Consider the following 26,280-nt stretch of genomic DNA (forward strand, 5'->3'; position numbering starts at 1 on the left):
CAGGACCAAAAGCGCTATTTTATTTAGTAAACTTAGTATTTTACTCGCCGACGTAGTGGCGCACTAGATAGTACGTCCGACTCACGTACATCGTGTTGCGAGAGCGACACTGTTTTCAGCATTTTTCCTTAGTATGTATATACCTTAATATTTTAATTCTCTTATTAAGGATATCGTGTGCTCGAGTTTGAGGGCGCAGAGTTACTGTTTCAACGCGTTTTTGATGACATCACAGTTGCTCAGCGGTTTTCTGAAGCTCAGCTGTGATTGCCGGTTAACTGAGTAACCGTGATGTCATTTTCCCGCAAGTACCAGTGTTTGAAAATACAATAAAGTCCTTACCTTTCAAAGGCACATTTGAATGCATTGGCAGATTTGTCTCATTGAAAAGCACTGCAAGAAAACGACACAGAATTAGGAGCATGCACATATCAAAATAGACCCAAGAAACTGGGACTTCATCCCATTGCTGACTGAATACAGGACACTCATCTGCATTGCACTGCACTGCACCGCACCGCCACACCCAACCAAATATTCACATACCTCTTTGATTGACTCAACCTAAATAAAGAGAGACATCTCATGGAAAATCGACTTGTTTTGCTTTTAAAATCATTTTCTCTAATACGTGTTTGTGGACCACGAGTTAAGCAGCAAAATTCTCCCATTTTTATCCAACTTTGGGGTCAGCCATTTTGCCAAGTACTGTTGACTGAAAATGACGTCACGGTTGACAGCTCTCTTGTCACAACCAACGACCAGTTTTCTGAAGCTGAATTGTGACATCATTTTCACTCAACAGTAAGTGGCAGAATGGCTGCCACAAAACAGGTGGAGTTTGCCTACTTAATTTATATTCCACAAGCGAAATATTGTTTGGAAAAATGTGCTTCAACAAGTTGAGCTACACACAACCTATTATCGTTAATATTTTGGGGTTGACTTTGCCTTTAAGAATGCTTTTTGTTAGACAGCAATATAATGCGCTTGACTGCAGCAAAAAGGAGTGGCCCCAATACTTTTCTTGAAAATGACAAAAGACCGTCAACAGACCAAGCTTTGTCTTAATGAATGATTTTCAGTAGAAATTGAAAAGAAAAAGAAAAAAATCAATATTATATCTCAATGTAATTACAGTCAGAAACGCATTTTGTCTGACACAGAAAACAGGAACCTCGAGTGGACACGTTTGCTCACTGTATATTACTGGGAGTGAGATGGGAGCAAAGTTTCAGACAAAAAGTGTTGGAATGTGGCTGGCTCAGCCCATTGTGATGCACAATGGCTTCTTCAAGGTGAAAACGTTGCCATCTCCATGGAAATGCGCTGCCATAGCTCCTTAGTCTGTTTGCCTCTCTTCAGGTTCTGAAGCACATCGTTTAACTGCATGACACCCACGGGTGTGAGACAGAAAGCGGCTCTGGCGCTGCGGATGATGTTGACAAAGTCATCGTAGTCGGCGGGTGTCAAGTGGATGAGCCTGTGATGGATATACTGCAAAGAAAAAGGAGAAAGGCTGATTGTCAAAGAATTCAGCAAAAAAAGCACAGAAAAGACTCGTCAACTCCATTCCTTGTTCCAAGCGCTGTGCTGGGAGCTTTTAGTATAATACTGATCATTTGGAGCAGATATTTATTAGTCAATAAAATATTCAAGAACAGTCATCATCAGATTTAGTAGTCGCACAAGTGCAAGTGTACGGAAACATGGACTTGCAGTGTCGAGTTTTAGGAGAAAAACATTGTATGTCCTGAAAGAACAATTTTAACTAAGGGAAAACGCTGTCTATTCCTGTTTTTCTTCAAAAAGGGTCTTTGACCTGTTTGCCCTGTGTCACAAAGCCCCAGAATTCCGAGATCCTCAGATCACTGGAACACGCAAGGCACCTCCGCGGTGGTTAAAGGGACGGCTCCTTCATCTACTGACTCTGAAAATGCTAAGTATCACCTCTTTGGCAACCTTGGAATTTTGCTACCATACCTGCAGGTAGGAATGTTGGCAGCGCTGAACAAGCTGGTGGAAGGCAGGAGTTCTGAGGTGGGTGTGGAAGTGAGCAGGATTCAGCCTCTGAAGTGCCTCCATTATGATCTCCTGTAGAACAAATGGACTCAGGACACCTTTAGCCGCTCCCACGCAGAATTGGTACACATAGTTGACTCCTGACAAAACACAATATGACACAAGTTGCTCAAGACAGTTTGATCAACATCTGAGGGAGGCTGATGGCGGTGATGGCCAGACAATGCAGTGTTTTTAATGCATCCATATAGCATACAATGCCGTGCAATACAATAGCACTTTATTTATAAAGCACGGTCAATTAAAAAACAAACAAATTGTACAGTTGTATTCATATGCAGCGACAAATAGAGCAACAACAAGAAGGTCAGTCTTTTGTTGGGTCAAAGGTTGGGTTAAGGGACTAATTAGCTCTGCCAGCTGGTATAAAAGGCCCTCACAGCCCTGGCAACATTGAGCAGGGGCTGTTTCATTTGAAGAGAGTGCAAGTCATCATTTTTGTAAGGCACGATCAACTACATGTGTGATGCGTGTGCCAACTTTCATATGTTTTTACGAGTGTTAAGACCTTCAAAATATGCATCTTTTTTTTTTTTTTTTTTATAAAGAGAACTGCATTGCCACAGCAACCGTGTTGGACAAAATAAAAACCTTTGCTAGCATTTTTCTTTTTATATTTTGAAGACTTTAAAGACAGCTAATACACTGCACACAAAATTAGCACACTGTCATTATATATCTATGTATTTTACCCAAAACAAATACTTATAACAAATAGGCTCACCGAGTCTTGAAGCAAGTGCCAAAAGCCATTTGACGTCGTCTGTGTAAGGTGGGCTTCGGGAAAAGTTGTTTGGGTGATCATTATGAGCTCTCCTTCCCAGCATCTCCAACGCTAGCATACCTGAGAAAAGGAGGCGGAATTTTCTTGTTATTAGGTTGTGTAGCTAGCTAGCTAGGTAGATAGATACTTTTTGGATCCTGGGGGGGGCATTCAGTTTACTCGTAGCATTCATACCGCAGAGCGTGTGTGCGTGCGTGCGTGCGTATGACATGAGCGCGATCAATAGGCTCAGCGAAAAGGCTAGCAGTCACAACAGCGTCAACTAAGGAAACCATCAAGTGCAACAAGTAAACAAAGGCAAAGCTCCAAAGACAGTGCGCTGTAACAAAAGAAAGAAGCCTGCTGGTGAGAGGCCTAAATAATTAAACAGTTAGTTAGTTAGTTAGTTAGTATTTTTGAAACATTTACAGAATGTTTGAATAAGAGAAAACAATTCTCACCAACTCTATAGGCAGAATGGAGATAGTGCATGCCCTGCTGACTGATTGGCTGAAGGTGTTCATCCTCTGCAGGGTAGGAAGTGCTCGGCAGTAGACTCGGCTGGGAGGAAAGCGAGGAACCAGGGATCGCCTGAAAGGTGGAGCCGGTATGGAGATTGCCAACTAAAAAAAGATGACAGATGTGGTCAGTTCTTGGTCTCAAATGCACACAAAAAAGCACACCCAGCCAGTCCTGACCTGCTACAGTCGAGTTCATTGGTAGACTGCTCTCCGAATGATAGGGATAGGCAATCTGAGTCATGGGTGGCACGGGGATTGCAGGGAAGCTCACGGCACTTGCTGCCATGGAAGGCGAGGGAGCAGTAGCCACAGAAAAAGGGTACTGGGCACCAAAAAAGGCTGGGTGGATACCCTGTCGGTGAGACAAAAACAAACACACAGCAGTGAGAAAAAAAGAAAGAAATTTGACCTCAGCTGTGTTAGGAATGTTGCAATTAGTAATTGGGGGAGCAGGTTGGGGTAAAACAAATTAAGGGAACAAGGCAGGGACAGACTATCGTGTCATGAATTAGATCAACATGATACAGAACGAACCTCCTCACCTGGGAGAAAAAAGTTAAGGGAACAAGGCAGGGACAGACTATAATGTCATGAATTAGATCAACAACATATTATACAACAAGAGCCTCCTCACCTGTGGGTATGTACCTCCAGACACAGGAAAGACAGCCGGTCTTGGTGTGTGCTGAAGAGGATGACCCAAGTATTGGGGGGAACAAAGGGGGGGACAAACTGTGGGCAGATGGGTCTGTATGGTGGCGTAGGGGTGAAGGCCATGTGTATGAGCATGGACCATAACCTGACCTGACATGCCGTGGGACTGATATATGTTGGAACCCACAGAGATAACTGGTACAATAGCTGCCGCCGCCGTAACTGCTACTCCGGCCGACTCCGCGTTGGTCGTTCCCACCCCGCAGCCGGTCTCTGGGGTCCTTCTGCTTACACATCCCTTGGCCCCACATCGCCCCAAAGTCTCTCTTTGTTGACTTAAGCCTCCTCCGATGATCGAATGCTCATACAGCCAGTACCACTGATGCGCCACCTCAAACAATACCTCAGGATAAACACCTCCACCTTTAGCTGCTTCTTCGACAGCTACACAGGCTTTTTCGAGCATCGTGTTGTCCTGGGATGAAGGTGGGGGAGTGGAAGAAGAAAAAAAAAAAATCAGGTTAACTGCATCCATTTGTAACTTTATATTATTATATTATATTATTTTATATTTTATATTATTATATTATTTTAGTCTGCCTTCATAGCCTCATTTTGGATCTGACATTCAAACTGACAACAGTTAGAAGAAATATTAGAGCACCTGTTCTTTGCACTGCACCAAGGCTCTCTGGATCTCATTCGGGTTCAGAGCGTGTGCATGAGGCAGGCAGCTGAGAGCCAGTTCAGCAGCTGCACGGACCATATTGAGGTCCCTCGCCCGTGAGGCCCGATCGGCCAATGACGCCACTTCAGGCGGTGTGAGGTGACCATCCCAACACTCCATCAAAATGTTGAGGGCAGCACTACCAATCTCCATAGCTTGTCCTGAAAGGGTATGGTAAATGGCAAATGAAAGAGGGAAAAAAAGCATACACCTTGACAGTGAGTTAGAGCAGCAATTGAAATCCCCAAATTGTGGATTGGCACTGTCAACACGTCCGTCCACAATGTACCAAAACACACCAGTAATCCAGGACACATGTGATGAGTAGGTTCTGGACAGCCAGTTGGGAGAGACAAAGTTGTGGAGGCCGAGGGCATACAGGCCAATCTCAAAGGCGCACAGATGAAGGTTTCTGTGAGGTCCCTGATGCACTCCGCTAACAGACGGCTGGGTGAAAATGGAAGTAGATGAGTTTCCTCCAGCTTTGATGAGCACAGTCTTTGCTAACTCAAAGTAAAAGTGAGCCGCGGCCTCCGACGGCTGGTTGGGGACATGAGGCGCGTGGCATTCCGGACGACGTCCTTTGTATCTAAATGCAGAGAGGAAAATACATCTAGAATCATCTAACAATACCGCCGCAGGTAGGGTGTGACATCCCTGGTGAAAGGTTTGATTGTTGAAGTATTTGTGGCAGGCAGGCAGGCAGGCAGGCAGGCAGACAATAAGCGCTTACCTGCTGGTGTCCGTGCTCTTGGCCCTGGCACCGCACCCTGCACGATTTGATCCGCTCGAGGAGGAGGATCCCAAAGAATCTGAAGACGAGCTACTGATGCTGTCGCTATCTTGGCCCCGACCCCACGACGTCGCCGTCCATCCGCCTCGTAATGGCCGTCGGCTCAGAGTGGGAGAACTGTCTGAGGTCGTTTCCGGAGCGCTGCTGTCAATACTTGCCATACCTGTGGGGGCAGATTACATGAAAAGTCAATCCATTCTTTGTTATCGTCATCATTAAACACAATCCAAAACATCAAGGTAGTATCTGCGAAGGGTTTGAGTGTGAACCGTGCTGCTACGATAGAAATATACGACAACATGTAAGGTGAATCAAAATGAAACCAACTGCCTGTGGTACCAGTGTGTTTCTTCTTCTGTCGGGCAGGAGATCCCCAGCAACGTTGGCCGTATCCACAGCGTTCCCCAAGTGCCACTCTGCTCGACACGGTGTTGTCAAGCTTGAATGTGCTTGACTCGCTTTGATAGTCACTTTGATTGCCTCCCGGGACTAGATGGAAGGAAGCAAAGCCGTACGATACAATACAAGTCGATACACATACTCTGAAGCAGCAATAAGAAGAAGGTGGAATGGTTTGAACGAATCAAGAACTGACATGAGTTGAATCGTTTAAAGGTGGAATGGTTTGAATTGCAGTCAAGAACTGTAGAAATTAGAGGGGGGAAAACTCAATGAGTCCAAATACTTGTGGGTCTTGGGAGAATGTCGAGTTCTTGGAATAAGTAGACATATCGGCTAAAATACGTACAAATTAGAAAAGAACAAGTCCGTTCTTCAATATTTGGGGGAAAATGTCGAATTTTTGATATGTGGCAATTTGGGGAACGGTGATTTGAATGAGCCTACGGTCGTGACTATCTATTAGCAATGATGTCAATGAGGAGGACATTTTGCAAGGACCGCATCTCACAATGCTTACCAGGATTAGGAGCGCTGCGTCCTGCAGTGCTGTTCTGCACCGACTTCTGCTCATCCGCCGGCTCCTGGCGAGCCAATGCGGCGGCGGCGGCGGCGGCAGCAGCAGCAGACGTGGAGTTGAAAGATGTGCTTCCACACGAAGTCGAAGGGCCGTGTTTGGATGGGCTGCGTTGGCTGGATGCTGCGGGCTTGTTGGAGTAGAAGGAACTCAGGGTCTGAGGTTTGTGTGTCTGACCCTCTCTGTCTAATAATTTATCAAGGATCTGAAGACGGACAGATGACAGAAGAGAGGATCGTGTTGAGTAAGCAAGGGAATGTAAAACGCAAGCATGTACAAACATCCAAAGTGACATTTCCTTCGGCCTTCACTCAAACGCTGAGCGGAGAAAATAGCTGGTGTCGTAGATCATTCTAAGAAGAATCAGGTTCATCAAACATGACGGAGAAAAGTGGAGAGAAAGCAGCTACTCTACTGGATTCGGTTGTGTTCTTGGAACCTCTCCAAGAGGTGACCTTTTTAGCTCAAGTAAAATTTCTCTCGTGGTTCCAGTGCGCTCAGCAACCTGTGAAAGAAGTTGCTTTGCCCTTAAATGAATCCAAAGGACAACCGTGCCCTTGACATGGAACAGCAAAATGTTGTCTTTCTGGAAGCTTCCGCTATTGCAAACAAACGCTGACGTTGAATTTTCATCTGTACACAATGTGTGTGTGTATGTATATATATATATATATATATATATATATATATATATATATATATATATATATATATATATATATATATATATATATATATATATATATATATATATATATATATATATATATATATATATATATATATATATATATATATATATATATATATATATATATATATATATATATAAACGCGTCTGTCTTGAACAACATGTTTGTCAGCGCAGAATGTTCTTACCTTCTTGAGCTTGGTCTGGTCATCTTTATATGTGATCATGAGGGCCAGAGCCAGATCTCCCTTAACCCTTCTTGTTCCTTCACAAAGCAGAGGATGTTCTGCTTCACTTACTGTGGTCTTCATGCCTGCATACACAATTAAAGATGATTGGGTCTGGAGAAGACAAAAAACGTGTGAGGGACAAGGCGAGACAGACGTAAGTGGTGCTATTGGGATTGAGCCTATGACTCCCAACTTAGTGACCCGCTGGATAAAGTGGCTCGGGAGAGGGAAGTCTGGCTTTCTCTGCTAAAGCCGTTGACCCCGCCCGCATAAGCGGACGGAAATCCACAGAATGAATCGCTCTCATACATTGTACACACAAACGCCTTCATTCTAATGATGACACTACATAATACCATTTCAAGTGCAAAATGAAGAAGAAACAGCAAACTGCGAGCGGAGCATACGTACTTACCTAGTGCTGAAACAGCTGCATCAAAGCCAAGCTCTTCATCGCCCGGCTTTTCACTGCTGACCTTGCGACTGGAGGAGCTGCAGCCAGTTGGAGAGACAACTGCACAAAGACAGAAACGGGTTGTTTGGAATTTCTACCCCAGTAAGGCTATTTGACATCATAACAGACAAGGAAGATTATTTGTCAAGAATTCAACAGATGATGATGATGACAATAACAAAAACAAATAATGCAACAGGTAAGCAGATGACGATAAAAGTGGAAAGTGCGAGACAAAGACTGAGCCACATGCGGTTCTTACCTGGGGCAGAGAGGACATCAAAAATAAAGCTGGCCAACATGAGAGGAGGGACTGGTCTGTAACCACAGTAGTTTCCATCTCGGAGTTGCACAGCCCTCTCTCTGATGAGCGACATTTCCGGAAGACCCATAGGAAGTTTCTTCAACAAAGCCACAATATCTGACTCTTGGTAAGCCAGCTTCACCTGGTTAATTCACAAAGAGTAAGTCCGTCTTCTACGTGAAATACATTCGTTCGTATTTATGGCGTTAGATAGGGGCCAAAAGTTTAAAACTTCCAACTCAAAAAATGCATGTGTTGAGTTTGAATTTTGAAAGAGAAAAAAAAATAAAATAAAAAACGGTGATGATGGTGTATTTCAAGCCAAAATCATTTTCTGAAATGTTTTAGTAGCTGTAGCTGATTTACCTCGAAAGCTTTTGTCGAAGCTGGCGGTCTCTGGAGTTCCAAGGAGAACATCCCGGTGTTGAAGGCCAGGTTATGGAGCTCCGGCCGATCACTGAGTACAGTGATGAGGAAGGCTGCTTTTGAAAAGGTGTTGGTGGCTACCTGAGTCTGACGGCCTGTCGACACTTTATTCTTCTTACCCTAAAGAAATACAAAGGCAAAGATGAGGACTTTATACACATCCCTATACACGAATAAGCATACTACATTTGAAATGTATTTGATTTTGAAATCATTTTTGTTTGATACAATGAAATCTCGACAGTCTAAATCACAAGTCGTAGGCGCTTAATGACTTACTAAGTAAGCTTACTTGCCTTAGTCTGTGGCTGCTCCACTTTTAGGTCCGGAGGGTTGGCGAGGAGCTCCTTTGCTAAATCCTCGGCCAGTCGACACGCTTCGTTATTATATCCGTGAGCATGTAGAGACTCGGCACAGGCAAACAGCACCTATCCAAACAACAGCATTTTGGCTCACACTATTCAAAGAATCCCATATCCAGTCATACCTTAACAATCATTTGTTTATGACCACATTGAAATCAAATCACTTGTGTCTCCAATCAACTTTAGGAATGGAAATGCCATCAAAGTGTTCCAGCAACCCCACCAAAAGAAAAGAAAAGAAAAGAAAAGAAAAGAAAAGAAAAGAAAAGAAAAGAAAAGAAAAGAAAAGAAAGGAAAAGAAAAGAAAAGGTCTCGAAAGGGATCTCACATCCCTGGATGTCGGAAACCTGCTACTTTGGGTACTGACAGATTGGAATTGGAACATAGATAGTTACAATTATTATTTTTAGCATTATAAGCGGCAGCAATTGCAGCAGGACGAGCAGTAGCGGTAATTCGTCACATCGGGGCTGATATGGTAGTTTGTTGGCTCAGAAGACGCCACTCCCACGTGGCAGACCCAAACAACGGATTGTTCTCAACCAAAGTGCTGTGACTGTACTTTTGTGCTTTTCACCGAGTGCCCATAATGAACACCATGTTGAGAAATAAGTCTCCATTTATAATCATGTCAACGGATTGGCGGCTAGATGTTATGGAGACGCCGGTGAGAAAGCATACTATAGCGAGCGTGAATTTAAAAGGGCTGGTTGACTGATAGTTACTGTTAGCATGCTATGGCAAGCATGAATTCAAAAGGACTGGGAGAGGGCTTTCAACAGAACCTTTGAGCCAGTTTTCAAAATATTAGACACGTACGTAGTACATGTGTTCAGGCTTGATGTCAGAAAATCAAGTCATTGCCTCACGAAATAATAGTTGAACTTACCTCCATTCGTTCCTCCTGCTCTAATGGCTTGATCCCTGCAAAGATGTCTGGCCCGTCTTCGTGGCTGTCAACCAGCTGTCTGTATGCTCCCTCTTCTGAAGCAGGGCTCAGGTAGTAAAGCTGGTAGTCATCTTCACACACAACTAGTCCACCGTTTGACGCTTCCGCTTCTTTTGGAGCAATTCCACACACAGCGGCTTCTCTATTCTCTGCTTCTGTTCCAGCACGCATTTTCTCCTCAAGCCCACCAAGAGGCTCGGCGGAAGATCCATCGCACGAATTGGCTAGCGGCTGGTCACCGTGAACCGGCTTGACATCTCTGGTCTCTTCCGAGTCCTCCTGTTGCGTCCGGTACTCGAATTGCTCGGAAACCTCAAATACAGCCGCGTCTGTCTCTTTGAACGCGACGGTGGCATGACTGCTGCTATGTTTACGATCCAAAATGTTGCCATTCTTGCACGACGACTCTTGGGGCAGCGGAGCGTCGGAGGGAAACCCCATCGATGCTGGAGGAATATATTCAAACGTGTTGCTTGCCTCGGCCCCCAAAGTCAGACTACAGCCATCATCAAGGCTGAGTTCGGCAAGGTCTGGCTCCAGAGAGCTGTCCTCGCTGCTGGTTCTCTGTTTAGCATTGATATTTTGACATCCCCCTAAAATCCCGCCCTTCCCAAAGCCCTTCATCAGTTTCAACTTCCCCCCGGAGGCGCTACCTGTTCCTTTGTAAAAGCACTTTCCTTCTCCATCTTCTAGAGACAGTGAGAGAGCCCCTCCTCCCAGACGAACCAACATAGTTCCCCCTCCGTTGACTGCAATGGTCTTTTTTTTGGTTAGCACCATCTCCTTTGGCCTCACTACAACCTCTTCTTGAAACGACGACCGGGCGCTTCCTCTGGAATGACAATCGGCTCCTCTTAGTTCCGAAGCTTCCCTGATAGCTGATGCCGCCGCAGAGGCTCTCGCTGCTCTCTGTTGCTGCATTCCGCGAGGCCAGGACAAGTTGGCTGTCTTCTTTTCAGCGTGACAGGATGTGATACCTTCCAGAGGGTAGGCCATTTGCCAGTTAAAATAACATGACTCCACAGCAGGTTTAAAGCCCTGGAAGAGCTTGTCCAGGGACTTGCGATGTTGCCCACGCTTCACTATCTCTATAACTTTAAGGTGCCGGTGCTTCAGATGACTTGCCAGTTCCAGACGCCTAGGAGAGAAGGGACAATAAAAATCAATCGGTCATTCATTCATTACGTCACTGGTGTTACCTACTGATAGGTTCGTAGGTTCACGAGTAGTACAGCTAAGCCTAGAGTTTACACGGCCTTTGGGGTCAACGGAAGCTCAAACTATTCCTCCGACTCGAATACATTACGTCCGGTATATTCATAAGGCTTGGTAAGTTCGTAGCGCTCCAGTCCAATAACAATTGCTGTAATCATAGACGGACGGCCATTTTGAGTTGCACGTGTCGATTTTTTGGAAGGGGAGGATAAAGTTGACTGAACAAAAACAAAATGTATACCTGCAGGGGCTGATCGTGGGGTCTAGCACTGCTAGTTTCCACAGAACCACGATTTCGTCGCACATGCTGGCACAGGCATGAGCCGCTACATCCGATTGACCGTTGGTTCGTCCAGTGTGTCCGCTAGCACTGCTGTGTGATGCAGATGTCCGAACACTATACCACCAACTGATGATCTGGAAGCAAACACCGCAGACAAATATTCAGAAATAATAACAATCAAATCATCACCACCACAATCCAAATATTTCCTACAACAGCAATAGGGAACTCGCAGCCGTCGCTCCCCGGCCCCTTCAAATATTTCTCCCAAAATTAATGTCTCCGCTCCTCTGGCCTGGCCCTAATCATAACTTTGCTATTTCAAATATTGCGGACCTCGCACAGCTCCTGGTGCGAGCCCTAATAAGTCCTAGAGAAACAAGCAATCAGGGGCCGCTGTTCAGGCTCTCGCAAGCATGGACGATGTACCTGTTCGTACGTCAGGCACTGCTCAGTGAGTATCTCGAGGAGTGGTGCGGCGTTGCTGTCTCGTCTCTTGAACATTTCTCTGACGATGGATAGAAGGTTCCAAATGCCTTCTGGCTCTCGGCCTCTTAAAGGTCTTAGCAGACAGGCCCATTCGGCGGCAGCCGGTGGCTCAGTGGAAGACAGATACATGGAATTGACGTCACTGTGAACACAAAGGCCCGCACGAGCGATTAACAGCAGAGTGCGACTTAACGGCCGCCGACGTTGAATTGGCGTGTCGAGGTCTTAAAGATGCACGTGGACACATTGGGGACGAACGACTATGCGTGCCCGACATCCCTCAGACGCCTTTGGATTCGTGTCTTCTGACCATAAAGGTGGGAAGAAAATGCTTTCTGTCAAACTTAGCTCATTTTGGGAGTGTAGTTGCGAAAATACAGTACGTTATACCGCACATGGCGTCGTAAAAGGCAGTTTCATCGGCAGCAGCGCTGCACGCGGCTATCGGCGGTGTCGCCATTCGCAAGTAGTGAGGCATTGTTTTATTAGCATGGATTGCACTTTCTACAAAGAATGGCAAGATGAATATATTCAACTTTATCCAGAATGTGCGCTACAGAATCATTCACAGAATTAACCCGAGTCAGTAAAAGATCACCAACAATCGAAAACCTTGAAACAACCTGAAGACAACGGGTGAAGGTCCGCAGAATTTATGCAGTGTCTTTTTGATGTTGTCACTCAGAGTGGATTCATCCAAATACCAGGTACTCTGATCAGAAACCGATGGTCCAGCTGTGGGGTCTTCAAGCGCACACGCACACACACGCGCACACACGCACACACACACACACACACATTTTTGGTTTATTGTCATTATTTAATTGCTGTTCGTTCAAGATCAACTGGTGGTATTCTCATATATGGGATGTTTTGGGCTAATTTACCTGGGGCTCCACACAAGGTGTTGATTGCAGTAGACTGAGAGGATAAGAGTTCATCAAGCAGTCGTTGGGCTGTGGGTAGAATCTGGAGAGACAAAGCCATCCGACGCGCAAAGTACAATGAACGGCCTTGGCATGCCCTAAGGCCCAGGGGTGGGCAATTGCGGTCCTCGAGGGCCGGTGTCCGGCATGTTTTATAGGTCTCCCTGCTGCAACACACCTGATTCAAATGATCAGGATTGTTATCCAGCTTCTGCAGACCTTGCTAATGATCTGACCATTTGAATCAGTTGTGTTGCAACAGGGTGACATGGAAAACACGCAGGACACCGGCCGGCCCTTGACGACCGCAATTGCCCACCCCTGGCCTAACCCTAACGCTGGCACGGACCAAACTGCATCATACATATAGAACATTACATTACAAAAAGACAGGAAGTATACTCTGGACCTCCGGTTCTGGGTCATCAGCGACTCTATACGTCATTCCTTGTCTTTTCGCATCATTCGATATGCCTTGACAACTTTTCAATCAGCCTTTCAGCCTTCACCTGCAACTTCTGCAGCAATCGCATGCTGTCCTTTTAGTTGCTTTCCAACGATATGATTTGTTTTATTGGAAAGAAAACATACCTGTTGAGGTAGCTCACTAATAAGATACTGGGCAAATTTCTGCAGCTGATCCCTCTGAAGCCTGGACAAAGACTCTGACACCGGGGCCCTCAGACAGACAGCTGAAGCCTGTCAAGAAAGCCAGAGTTATGCCATCTCTCTGACAAGCGCCGGTCGAGAGGCAAGCGGCACTTTGGACGATGGACTAACTGGAAACGCTTCATGGAGGACTGGTGACAAAGGAATGAATTACTATTTAAAAGTGCTGTTGGAAAAGGAGAGGCTTGACTTTAGCCAGGTGCCTAAGATGAAAAAAGATGTCTTTAACAACAGCACCAATTTGCCCCTCCAATTTTTTACACTTCACTTTAAGACCCATATTCGACAATATTAGCTTTAGATAAGGCGACAGGGTCAACGGGATGGGACGTACGACGGTCAATTAAGATTATAAAAATACCTTCTAATATGATGATGATCATTTGCTTGAAATATTTCATGTCAGCCATGCTTTTTTTTTTATATATATATATATATATTTTTTTATAACTTACATTGTGAATCCTGAACAGACAGAGTGCCACCACATGGGCACACCATTTTGCCCCAGCACCACACGTACAACTGCAGGAAGTGATGCGACAGCGATCAAACATTACTGCCACGTTGTAGGTGCCTCTAGACTGTCCGGACTGACTGGGCACCACACTTGCACTGAGATGGAAACCTGACAGAAATGGAAAAAAAACACAGCAAAAAAAAACCAGACATCGGCACTGTGAATTGCTGAAACTTCATGTTTTCAAAAATCTTAGCATGAGACAGAGCGACCAAACATAGTTACATTAACAAAAATGAAACACACACAAATACATATACACATACATATATATACACACACACACACACACACACACACACACAGACATTCAGCCGCATTGCACAAGTGTGGCACGCCTTCATGCATGTCAATCAAGTCTGGCAATCTACACACCGATTTGCAGAGGGTCTTTTACGGCTCTGATCCGGTGCAACTGCTCACCACGCTGAAACTCATCAGGACTTCCGTTTGCCAGGCACGAATACAACCTGCAATCAGAGGAAGTACACATCAAAAAAGGAAATTGAAAAGCAGCGCCTAGTTCAGGGGTGGGCAATTGCGGTCCTCAAGGGCCGGTGTCCTGCATGTTTTATAGGGCTCCCTGCTCCAACACACCTTATTCAAATGATCAGGATTGTTGTCCAGCTTCTGCAGACCTTGCTAATGATCGGACCGTTTGAATCAGGTGTGTTGCAACAGGGTGACATAGAAAACACGCAGGACACCGGCCGGCCCTCGACGACCGCAATTGCCCACCCCTGGCCTAGACGGTAATGAAGTAGTGCAAACACCGTGAGCAAAGGTCTTGAAACATTTTGAGAGCCATCGTTTCGACGCATACAGACTCATTTCAAACAACTCTAGAAATGATGACTAGGGCCCGAGCAGTGACAGCTGTGAGATCCCAATTGTTTCTGTGGCAATTATTCTTATTAGGGCCCAAGCATGACCCCAGCACCAAAATGATGCTGTATTGGACCTGGCCGAAAAATTCATGAAACTTTGCATACACACCAGGCCTGGCAAAATAATGATGGTCAGAGCCCAACTCTGCAGCGACTCACTCGTCTGGCTTCCAGCTGGCTTAATGCCAGCCTGTGAATGATAGAAAAATAAACAATTACAACAAAAAAATATTTTGCTGTGTGCGGTTGACATCCTTGAATGTCTGCAATGCGATGCTGCTGCGGGTGTTTTATCGTTCTTTTGTGGCGAGCGCCCTGCCCTCTTCATCAACGAGAGAGCTGCTTCCCGCCTGGACAAACTGCTGAGGAAGAGGGGTTCTGTTGTGGCCGCGAAGCTGCCTGGTCTGACGGCGGCAGAACAACGGGTGTCGGCCAGGGTGCTGCCGTCCACAGACTGACGATTGACGGACAGGTGGGCCGGTGAAATTTGTTGACAGAAGCGCAGTTAAAATAACTACGGTGCACTGACGATTACAGTTTGGTTTGGCTTGAAATGATGTCGAACTAACGATGGTCAACGGATACCCTGGCCGCTGACAAATGACGGCGGCGCGGCAAAGGTTACTGATGGAGTCGACTACTATGGGGGGAAAAAAATAAAAAATAGGGATCTCACAGTGTTTGCTGCTCCATTCAAATAATGAATCATTCCATTTGTTGTTGGGACCTCGCAGCATTTGCTGCTTGGGGCCATAATTCCATTTCTGAAGTACCATTTTTAAGTGTATGTCATGGGCCCACCTGATGTCGTCCTCATTTTCAGGGAAGCTCCAGTATGCAATTCGAAGCTGAAGTTGTTCTGGCACAGGGGGGTAAACCTTCTCCACTACCTCAAATGGGATGTGAAAGGCTACTTGTTTGGCTGACAACTCCACCAATGGAATTACCTGACCATCTAAAAGAAAGGAAAAATGATCAAATACTACAAGACACAGTAGAAAAAAGGACATTAGGCACGATAAACACATTAGTATCGTCTTCACGCTATGTATCGCCATATTGTCCAGCTCGAAAGTGGACTGTACATCGCATAAGCCTGAGAAGAAAAAGAAAAAAAACGTTTCATGCAGTGCAGTCAGGCTTACAATTTAGGACCGCAGCAAGAATGACACAAGTTGAACTTAGAAATTCAATTGCTAGAAAATAAAAGCGCTTCCCCAACCTGTAGCCCTCGCTGTCGGAGATGCGGCTCCAGCAGATTGCTTCTTCCATCCCCTCCAGTTCTGGCAGAGGCTCTCAGCCTCAGAAATGAAAGAGCACAAAGAATCCTCCTCAAATCGGTCAGAGTCTTCAAACGAGAACCTCTCCCCCTCTTCCCACTCGGCAAACATCAGTTCCATTCCGGCGACGATAAAGATTCATCCGCCGGCCGGCGGATCCGTCACTTGAGTTCTTCTTCACTTCTTGTCGTCCATTGACTAAAATATCCGATGTTTGGACTGGTTTTTGTGTTTCATTGTTTGTATTCTTGGAACGGGGACGAATGTGACGTGTTTCTAAGCATTTGTTTATATAAATCGGAGCACCTGTCCGGTTACAGTCTCGACGAATTTACCATTGCGGGTTGGTCAGTTTACGCCTAATAAAATAAACAACTGGTATTTACCTCAATGCAATGACGACGTTGGTACTATACAGACTTCATTCACACATTTAGACCATTGCGTTGAAATCTCAGGTTTTGCTTTCGACAGGCTATCCCTTTACGTTGTTTCGTTTCCACGTAAAATGATGCTTTCCGTTTCCGTTTGACGTCCCTTTGGCGTTTTAAGTGTTCCCGTGTCGAAAAACAAGGTGTCTAGCTTGTGCCGCAAATGTTTTGTTTTGGATTTTTTATCCAATTTTAAGTCACCACCAGACCAATGTTTCTATTCTTCTTTTTTTCTTCTTCTTCGTCTCTTTTCTTCTTCTTCGTCTTCTCTTTTCTTCTTCGTCGTCGTCTTCTTCTTTGTTTTCTTTTTTGGAAGCTTTATTCGTATACTCAATACAATAACAAAAACACAACGCAACAGAAACAAAGAATACAACTGCAAGGGGGTATCCACCTGTCATAAGGTCAGATCATCGGTGATAGATGCATTCAAACCTTTCCGTTTTGATACGATGAAGGGATTTCAGATAGGTCGACCAGAAAGATTGTCAGAATGGGCGGGGACTTGAGAAGTCTGTGAATGAAAAAAATAAAAAATAAACTTTGCAGGACAGAGAATCAGGTTATAAACCAGCTTGTTGTGGTAAAGAAACGTTCCAAATGTCACTATGAGGTCCCTTGAAATAGGTAGAACGTCAAAATATACCTGAGTCCAGTCATGCACTCTCGTTTCATTTTCGTTTCATAAGTTTATTGAGCGATTCAAACTGACAAACAAAACATCAATATGTGAAAACAAGTTTTTTGTTTTGTTTTGGTGTGCTCTCCTCCAAAAACCTCGAGTCTTACTACACTCGAAAAGTATGTGCTCGATTGTTTCTACCTCATTCTCACGGAAGATACGTACACGCATTGCCTGCACTGCAGAGGCCGCGTCAAGACTTCCGAGTACGTCATACGGGCGGGGTGCAGCTGCAGCGGTGGCGAAGTGCAAAGCAGAAGGACCACCATTTTATAACGTCGTAGATTTTCAACCCGTGAAACTCGTTCAAGCTTTTTCGAGATGGGAAATCGGGTCACTCGTGAGGACTACGAATGGGTTTATACTGACCAGCCACACGCTGACAGGAGGAAAGAGATCCTTGGTGAGTTAGCATCTTTAAGCAAGTTGCGTAAATCCCAAACCGTACAGACGTTGCTGTGCCGCCCCTCTGATTATTATTCTTACGATTAAAGTTATCCCAATTGGCTAATGGCTAACGGTTACAGATCGGTTGCGATTGACGTGATCGTTCCAGAAGCTATGTCAATGCCATCGCTTAGCTTCCCCTATTTAGTTATTGGTTGTGATGTAATGTACGCGATTTCGGGCAGACCAGACTAGTCTGTGCGTGGAATGGTTCATTATTTCCCTTCACTCTCTTGGATTTTAATATAGCCCATCTACGCGTCAGTCAAATAAAAACGGTTTCCCAACACGCACCCCGTTACATACGTCGCCGTCGTCGTCGTTACATACACCATCGACGTATGCTTTTGACTCTATTGGAAACTAAAGATCAGCGTATAATGCTGTGTAAATGGGAATGGGTTGTTCGAATTAAAAAAAAAAGGAAATAAAATGTCCCCCGAGAGGTGGGCAAAGTTCTGCTGGGGGTGGCAGTTAAAACTCTTTCCGATGGACTTCTGTGCCCACCAACCCGTCGCAGTACGTTTAGGACATTGCTCAGAGGCACGCCCCGCACTATTTAAGCGGCGTTCTTCCGTCCCTCATATCATAGACGTGCTCTATCAGCGTGTTTTTGAACGTCATTTAGAAACCTACGCATTCGCGAAAGATGAAGCGCCAAGTGGCGAGGGATCACTGTACATCAATAAGTGAATGCATTTTTTTTTTTCTTTATGCAACTGCTTATTTTCTGAATATAACTTTGCTTTTTTTCCCCCCGTCCCTTCCCACAGCGAAATATCCACAGATCAAGTCTCTGATGGGTCCTGACCTCCGGCTAAAATGGATTGTGTGCATGATGGTGGCCATACAATTTTTAGCTTTTTACTTGATCAAAGAATTGGACTGGAAATGGGTTTTGTTTTGGACTTATGCCTTCGGGAGCTGTATCAACCATTCAATGACTCTTGCTATCCACGAGATCTCCCACAACACGGCTTTCGGAAACAACAAAGCCCTTTGGAACCGATACTTTGCCATGTTTGCCAACCTCCCTATCGGCTTGCCGTACTCTGCCTCTTTCAAACGCTATCACTTAGACCATCACCGCTACCTCGGAGGAGACGGTGTCGATGTCGACATCCCGACTGATTTTGAAGGCTGGTTTTTCTGTACACGTTTCCGCAAGTTCGTCTGGATTATTCTGCAGCCACTTTTCTACGCCATTCGACCTCTTTGCATCAACCCCAAACCCATCACACAATTGGAGCTGACCAATGTTTTTGTTCAGCTGGCCTTTGACATTGTGCTTTTCTGGGTGTGGGGCGTCAAGCCGGTAGTGTACATGCTGGCTGGCTCTTTGCTGGGTATGGGTCTTCACCCAATCTCTGGTCACTTTATAGCCGAGCACTACATGTTCCTCAAGGGCCACGAAACCTATTCTTACTACGGCTCCCTCAATCTGCTGACCTTCAATGTAGGGTATCACAATGAGCACCACGACTTCCCCAGCATCCCAGGACGTCGGCTACCTATGGTTAGTATACTTGAAGGTGTCACTAATCGTCACAATTATTCATGTTGGGCTTATTGCCAACACCCCACAAAACAACCTGAGAGCTTCGGCCGCATTCGACAAATCACATTGCTTAATCCGTCAAAATGAAACCACCGTTGAGTCAAATCCTCATCGAAATGCTCTGCAAATGTTTCAGGTGCAGACATTTTGGGCTGTGCATGGTGGTCAGTACTCCTAATTGTCGTTGTTTCTTTTGCAGGTGAAGAAAATAGCAGCAGAATATTATGATGGCCTTCCCCAGTACACATCGTGGGTTAAGGTCCTGTATGACTTCATCATGGATGACACATTAAGCCCATACTCACGAGTAAAAAGGAAGCTCAAAGGAGATGTCAAACTGGAGTGATTTCAATGAGTGTTTCTGTGAAGAAGAAAAACCAAAAACCAAGACAATTTATGTTTTGGAGAGATATATTTATATATATATATATATATATATATATATATATATATATATATATATACACACACACACACACACGTGTTAACATTCAATTGTGTCTTATTTTTAATTCATGAGAAATTAGCTATGAAAGAACTTACCATACTTTTACGATGTGTAGGTCAAATATTTTCCTGAAATAAGTTGCAGTAAACCTTTTGATCAACTAACGACCCGTCATTGTGAATTTTTAACATTTTGTATGGATTCTGCAACATTTTTGTCCATGTATTAACACTTGCGAGCAGTTCATGAGCTACATTTGTCTGCAAATTTCTTTATGTATCAAATGCAATAACGACAAGAAATGACCACATTTATCATTAAATGGCAGCCATCTTGGTTCTACAACAATTGTCTGCTTCATTCAAATGTTTTCAATAAAGGTAATATCAAAAATGTAAAGTTTATATTTTTTGGTTGGATGGGAGAAAAAAGAAATGAATAAAAATGGATGATATCATTATTTACATAGTTGATAAGGACATTTCTATGCGGTGGTGACTATAGTGATGAATAACAGACTACCATGGGAATAATTTGAAGTACAGGAATCAAAATGATAGACTATATATAAGGTGTAAAATACTTGGTTGAAAACAATGATTGTTATACCGTATTGGACTGATGCAAATACTGTCCGTGATATTTGTTGTCTTGCGGAATATAAACATGCAAGTTTGAAAGAAACCGCAATACCGAGTGTGCAAGGTTTCATCGTGTTAGGGCATTGTCCCTTAATAACAAAATGTTATTGAAATATTTTGTCATGTTGGGAAATATTTGTTTTATAAAAAATAAAAAAAAGATCAAATAAGACAATTTTCCGCTCACTAACTGCTCTTCTGTCAGCTCACATCAGAGGGGGCATCACATCATATCTGGTTCATGTTGTCCTCCTTGAAAAAAGGGAAAGGCATGATATTGGTGAGCAAGCAGTTTTTTCCACTTCTACTTATTTAGCTTGTCCTTGTCCTACATTGATTTATAGGAGCTCCTGTTGCGTATGAGAATTTGACCGACCGAGCCACTTTGGCACGATGATTCTATAGGTCTGCTATGCGCTTGAAGGATCAGCAGCATCAGTTGAAGCGCAACGGAAGGTTGTCGGGCTGCTTTCTAATGGGACAATTTGAAAGGGACTATCCATTGACTCGCACTTCATATTGTTCGCTTGACCTCTTATTTTCTGTGTGGTTATTCACTCATTAAAAAAAGTCCTAAAGCTACTACCTACCTTAATGGCAGAAGCAAGCTCTTGTAGCGTTTGTTCATATCGGTCCTCTAGACTCTTCAGGCTTTCGGGTGCAATGATCTGCTTTTGGATCCCCCGGCTCCCTGCCTCAGTAACCATCTGAAGGAAGTCTTTCTTCTGAAAGATGTGCCAACGCGCGAACCAATGATTTTTGTGTGGCTTTATTGCGAGTAATGCATGTATCAATCAAGATGTGTAATACCTGGACTCCAAGCAGAAAGGTAAAGGCCAGGCCAGGTTTTCCAGCTCTTGCCGTTCTTCCAATTCTGACAAAAGAGCCCCCGTTTAAGGTTCAATTGTTGCAACTCCGCATCTATGTACGAGAGCTCACCTGTGAATGTATGTCCTGATGTACTGCGGCGCATCGTAGTTGACAACACATTTGACCCCAGAGATGTCAATGCCTCTGGCGGCTGCATCCGTGCTGATCAACCTTTAAATGCCAACGTTCCCAATTACAATGTCTATATGTACCTGGTGTTGGCACAACGCTTTCATTTTGAAATACACGCCGGCGCTCCGTTTCCTGTCATTTCTTCAAGAAAATAGGCTTGCGGCGTCCGGAAGAAATAGAAGGCTTGCGGAAGGCGGGCGGGCGGGCGGGCGAACCAACCAACGGAACGGCCCGTCCGCTGATGCTTTCTATTCCTTGCGGCGTTGGGCGGAAGACTCACCCACTGCGAGTCAGGCATTAGGCTCCGCGCTAAATGGCCAATGTTTTTCAAGGAGTGTGTGCGCGTTCTTACACGTGGGTCTTTCCTTGTTCAAATTCCTTCAGCTTCTTCTGTCTTTCTCTGGGAGACAGTCGGGAGGAGAACTCTGCTACTCGGATGCCGCCAAACAGTCGTATCAGCAGGTGAAGTCTGAGTCAAACAAACGAACAGACACTTTTAGACAAATACAACCAAGACTAATACATGAAGTTGCTTTCCTCTCTAACCTGTGAGCTGTCATTCTGGAGTTAACAAAACAAAGAATGGGTCTCAGCTTGAGGCGCAGGATGAAGAGGAGGAGGAGGAGAGGCTTTTGGCTGAGCGTACAGGGCACATAGAATTCCTAGGAAAAATCCAAGCGGTCGCTTTTCAGTACGAGAATCCAATGGCGGGCGTTCGGTCGCTCGCACCAAACTAACCGTCAGACTCTGGGGGAAGTCAAAGTGCTCGAGTTTATGGGAGTCGACGGTTGGCTGAGGAGACAAGTGGCGAGTGGCAGCGGCGTTGGTGGAGCTGAAAAGTCTGGGCTGATGGAGGCCCAGCTGCTGCAATTTCTCTGGATTTTGCGTGAGTGTGGCAGAGAAAAGCAGCTTCTGAAGTGGCATTTGAGGAGGAGATAGGCTGGAATGGCCACAAATGAACAACAACAATATGATGAACCTCACAATCGGATTACAAGGTGGCAAAAGAAGCTCATGTTATTGAGGCAAAACGGTACACAATAACAGGAGTGACATGAGCCACGAAGCAGAAAAGGCATTTCGTGGCCATGTAAGCAGCACTTGATTTATCATCATGCGTAGGAGTGTGCATAGTAGTGGCAATTGTTTTGTGCTGTGATGCCAAACAAAAGGAGTGGCAACAAAGTCGTCGTTTAAGAGTGTCGATTTTCTTCTTCCAATTGAGATGTCTACAATGGAGGCAACAGCCACTTTCAAAAAATGTGCAATCATTGCAATAAGGCCTTGAGGGACTCACCTGGCTGCTGTAACATACAAGGGTGCTTTTTGCCTGCAGAAGGACACCTTCTCTGCTCTCGCTTCCGCCGTTCCATACACTGCCTTCACCACCCGGCTGAGCCAAGACTGGCGCATACTGTCAATCATCTTGTCTGCCTCGTCAATAATCTGGGCCAAACGATGCAATCCGTCAGAACAAAGAGTTTGAAAACCTTTGAATGCTGGGAACTTACTAGAAACCTAAGGTGATGCAGACATAAGCCCGAATTCTTGGTAATATGATCCACAAGTCGACCTGGAGTCGCTACAACAATGTCAGCTAAACAGCGTCTCACCCCCCCTCTGAGGAGAAGAAATCCAATGAATGACATCCTTACAGCTCCAAAGTTTGACTTGGACTATCATCACCTGTGTTCAGAAAGCAAAGCCAGCTCTGCCTCAAATGACTTCTGGCCTGCCAGCATGACCACTTTCAGGGTGCTTCCCTCCGCATAGGATGTGAAAACCTTGAAGACCTAAACGGAGCAAAAGTTAAAGTCCCAATGATCGTCACACACACACACACACACACACACACACACACAGACACACACACACACATCTGGGTGTGGTGAAATTTGTCCTCTGCATTGAACCCATGCCCGCGGGATTTGGATCCATCCCCTGGGGTGGTATGAGCCGGCCGGGCGCCCGGGGTTTGAACCCACAACCTTCCAGTCTCAGGGCGGCGGACACTCTACCACTAGGCCACTAAGCAACAACCGCTTCCAGTCATTGAAAATCTGAAATCTTTTCTGGATCAAACTGAACATTTGGATTCCCCAGTGCAAGTGATGCCAATAGTCCCAACGCATTTTAGCCACATACAAGTCAAAAGACGCACGAGACCTGCTGAGCGAGCTCTTTGGTCGGTAACACGGCCAAGGCACGAACTTGGCAAACGACCCTCTTCATCAGCACCTGAAGGACAACAACATCATTAGTTTCCCCCGAAGCTCAAATACGTATCATGAATCCTGATGGGTGCTTGACATTCGAAAGAACAGCCTTCATTTCCCTAAAGCTCAAGTAAAACGTACGCCGACGGGTGCTCGACGTTCTGACTCGGATCATCTTCGAACACAATGATTGCAGCGAGAGAAGACAATCCCTGTAAGGGCTCAATGAGCCGAATGCGCTTTATCAATACCATCCGGTGAAAAAAATGGGATGATTATAAAGATTTTGAAAGATGACAGTGACTGTGTATTGTGCCCACTGGGGCTCCATTTCAAGAGTGGTTCAGCGATACCAGCAAAGCAGGAAAAGAAATTTTTGCACTTCAATTTTGGGTGGGCAGCTCACTTGTAACACAGGGATGACAAAAGCCAGAGTCTTGCCACTGCCCGTTGGAGCAGAAACACAAATGTCTCTGGGTTGATAGCCAGCTTGTCCAATCAGTAGTGCATTGTGTGCACCCTCCAAGATGACTGGGATGACCTCTGCTTGCACTGCGATTGGAGAAAGGGCACACACACACACACACTAAGTACCACACAGCACATGTACCAGACCAACAATGAGTCACCTGGAAAAAAGTGCTGAATTCCATGATGGTGGAGTTTCTTAAGCAGCGACACACTAAGTTCTCTGATATTCGAGCAAGGCACCAGTTTACTTTTCAAGTCCCGGGGGATCACATTGGGCTGAGCCAGCCAATCGGGGAGTACTCTGTGAACCTGGGAACAGTGTGCATGCAAAACTGAAGAAACAACAAGAACTGTGGCGACATTAGCTTCTTGGAACCCTTTGAAGAGTGTTAGTCATTTAACACGTCAGATTCAAGCGCTGGCTCAAATTTGCCCTTTGCTTATTCAGAGTGCTTCCAAAAGGCGGTCCCCGTACTAGGGGTTCCGACTGGAGCCGACCGACCCTCAGTCACAAGCCGACAAGTCAAATATGAAAGAAAGCAGTCAAAAGTGGAATGACTGCACTGCAAAAGCTAATCTGTTTCAACAGCTCATCTTTGTAGTGTATTCAATTCTAGGTTGAACAGCATTTGCAAATAATTAAATTCCGAGGGTTCTTTACTGTTTAACACAACATCCAATCTTCATTGAAACTTGCTTTGGCCAATTTGGAACATTAGGGTGAGTACTACTATACTAGTACTATAGTGAGCATCAACAATTCATTGTACCTTTTGGACTGGTCTGTTTTCAAATCCTCCCAGAACTGTGAAACCAGATGGAGTAGTAGGCGTCTTTGAGCTGGGATTTGGGATGTCATCATCGGGCGTCTTTTCAACCTCTCTGTAGCTGCTGACGACACCAGGCTCCTGAAGTCTATTAATTTCACAGTCTATCAACAGATGGAGAATTATTGTGATATTCAAAAGGTACAGAAAATGTTGAGTGTATACACACACACACACACACACCTGAGTGGCTATTCTTTTGGTTCTCCATCTCAACTTTCTTTCTTCTCTTCACTTCATCCTCCACAGAATGGATATTGTCCGAAACAGCCTTGCATTTCCTCTTTTTGCATCTTTGGCTTTCTTGGCTGCTGTCATTATAGGCCTTTCTTTTCGTTTGATGACCTGATTGTGTTTCAGAACACTCTGCGAAACGTTGCTTCTGATTCTCTTGTGCCTTCAGATGCAGTTTAGAAAGTAACACCTGGGCTCGGGACTCCTTTGAAATACCTCCATCTTCATCGTCTCCAAGATACCTGTTGATTTAAAAATATTTAACTAATAGCTAACTATTCTTCATTTCAATTTCGAGCCGAAATGAAACACGAGACGTCTCACGTGGTACATTTACATTCATTGCATCAATATGTCACAAAGAGCTCCTGAAGTTTGCTCAAACGAGAAAGCTACACAAACACGTTCAGTTAGTGGCCAGTATTTCCTACCTGTTTACCCGAAACAAGGACATTGCACTGAAATATCGAACTTGGGCGTTTTTAAACTAGCGACTCCTTTCTCTTCTGCTGCTGCTGTTGCTGCTTCTTTCTCTTCTACTTTTTCTACGGCCAGCGCCGCTTTCTCTTCTTTGAGGTTTAAACAGCGGATTAGATACCTTTGCAGTGTATTACCGCCACCTATAGGATGAGTAAGTCCACTACTAGTTCGCCTGTGTCGTAGAGTTTGGCATAACAGGCCAAAGGATTTTAAAACCCTAAAATGGCTGTGGTGTATTTCAACTGAAAATGTATCTGAGGACTCCGCCTTGTGCCACTTTATCGCAAGTTGTGGGCCTTGGCAAATGCCGCACGTTTTTTTTAACTGCCTTTTGTTTAGCGCTGGCTTCTGGCCACCGATTGGAACATGGAGGCAGGCCATTTTGAGACAGAGTCCAACAAACTGTGTGAGCAGGCCCGGTGGAGCGAGACAGGGCTTTGGATTTTCCCGCCTTCCGCCGAGCAGTCGTCTTGCCGAACCTGGCCTTGTCCAAAACGAGTGCTTAGTCGCCTCAGGGTGGAGTTTTGGCATGTTGTCAGAGGTCAAGTTGCAGTTCGAGTGAAGGTCTGGACTGGAATGCGGGGCTTCTTTTTAAACACAGCCATCAATTGGTGAGCACAGGATGGCGTGCAAAACCTT

General features: G+C 45.0%; 3 protein-coding genes across 6 annotated transcripts; 1 reads left to right on the forward strand and 2 right to left on the reverse strand.

Moving 5' to 3' along the window:
• Positions 1–1,049: 1,049 nt before the first annotated feature.
• Positions 1,050–17,124, reverse strand: zswim8 (zinc finger, SWIM-type containing 8). 3 transcript variants are annotated; one of them, XM_088384083.1, is made up of 26 exons: positions 17,030–17,124; positions 15,726–15,879; positions 14,413–14,507; positions 13,973–14,145; positions 13,440–13,547; positions 12,810–12,891; positions 12,546–12,666; positions 11,863–12,064; positions 11,392–11,567; positions 9,876–11,073; positions 8,918–9,049; positions 8,562–8,741; positions 8,154–8,337; positions 7,853–7,951; positions 7,396–7,520; positions 6,460–6,721; positions 5,868–6,029; positions 5,481–5,703; positions 5,047–5,336; positions 4,685–4,908; positions 4,001–4,495; positions 3,544–3,718; positions 3,307–3,468; positions 2,807–2,926; positions 1,984–2,162; positions 1,050–1,497 (listed from the first exon to the last, which is right to left on the reverse strand). In XM_088384083.1, exons 1-26 carry the CDS (start codon positions 17,034–17,036, stop codon positions 1,294–1,296), a joined length of 5,532 nt encoding a protein of 1,843 aa, XP_088240209.1. In that variant the 5' UTR covers positions 17,037–17,124; the 3' UTR covers positions 1,050–1,293. The 3 variants fall into 3 exon arrangements, with proteins under 3 accessions (XP_088240209.1, XP_088240207.1, XP_088240208.1); XM_088384081.1 differs by having other exon boundaries at positions 16,147–17,091; XM_088384082.1 differs by having other exon boundaries at positions 5,880–6,029; positions 16,147–17,089.
• A 383-nt stretch (positions 17,125–17,507) lies between these two features.
• Positions 17,508–20,169, forward strand: degs1 (delta(4)-desaturase, sphingolipid 1). The gene is made up of 3 exons (XM_088384106.1): positions 17,508–17,720; positions 18,538–19,280; positions 19,522–20,169. The coding sequence occupies exons 1-3, from the start codon at positions 17,639–17,641 to the stop codon at positions 19,666–19,668; spliced, it is 972 nt and encodes a 323-aa protein (XP_088240232.1). The 5' UTR covers positions 17,508–17,638; the 3' UTR covers positions 19,669–20,169.
• Positions 19,722–26,179, reverse strand: ddx51 (DEAD (Asp-Glu-Ala-Asp) box polypeptide 51). 2 transcript variants are annotated; one of them, XM_088384096.1, is made up of 16 exons: positions 25,593–26,179; positions 25,111–25,403; positions 24,871–25,031; positions 24,259–24,409; positions 24,036–24,181; positions 23,580–23,651; positions 23,100–23,206; positions 22,925–23,033; positions 22,711–22,859; positions 22,152–22,353; positions 21,960–22,075; positions 21,766–21,882; positions 21,351–21,452; positions 21,222–21,285; positions 21,002–21,136; positions 19,722–20,663 (listed from the first exon to the last, which is right to left on the reverse strand). In XM_088384096.1, the coding sequence occupies exons 1-16, from the start codon at positions 25,613–25,615 to the stop codon at positions 20,640–20,642; spliced, it is 1,971 nt and encodes a 656-aa protein (XP_088240222.1). In that variant the 5' UTR covers positions 25,616–26,179; the 3' UTR covers positions 19,722–20,639. The 2 variants fall into 2 exon arrangements, with proteins under 2 accessions (XP_088240222.1, XP_088240221.1); XM_088384095.1 differs by lacking the exon at positions 19,722–20,663 and adding an exon at positions 20,725–20,883.
• Positions 26,180–26,280: the final 101 nt, after the last annotated feature.

Source organism: Syngnathus floridae, chromosome 9, assembly GCF_059516105.1.
Source record: "Syngnathus floridae isolate MCC-2025c chromosome 9, RoL_Sflo_1.0, whole genome shotgun sequence".
In the NCBI taxonomy this organism is placed as follows: domain Eukaryota; kingdom Metazoa; phylum Chordata; class Actinopteri; order Syngnathiformes; family Syngnathidae; genus Syngnathus; species Syngnathus floridae.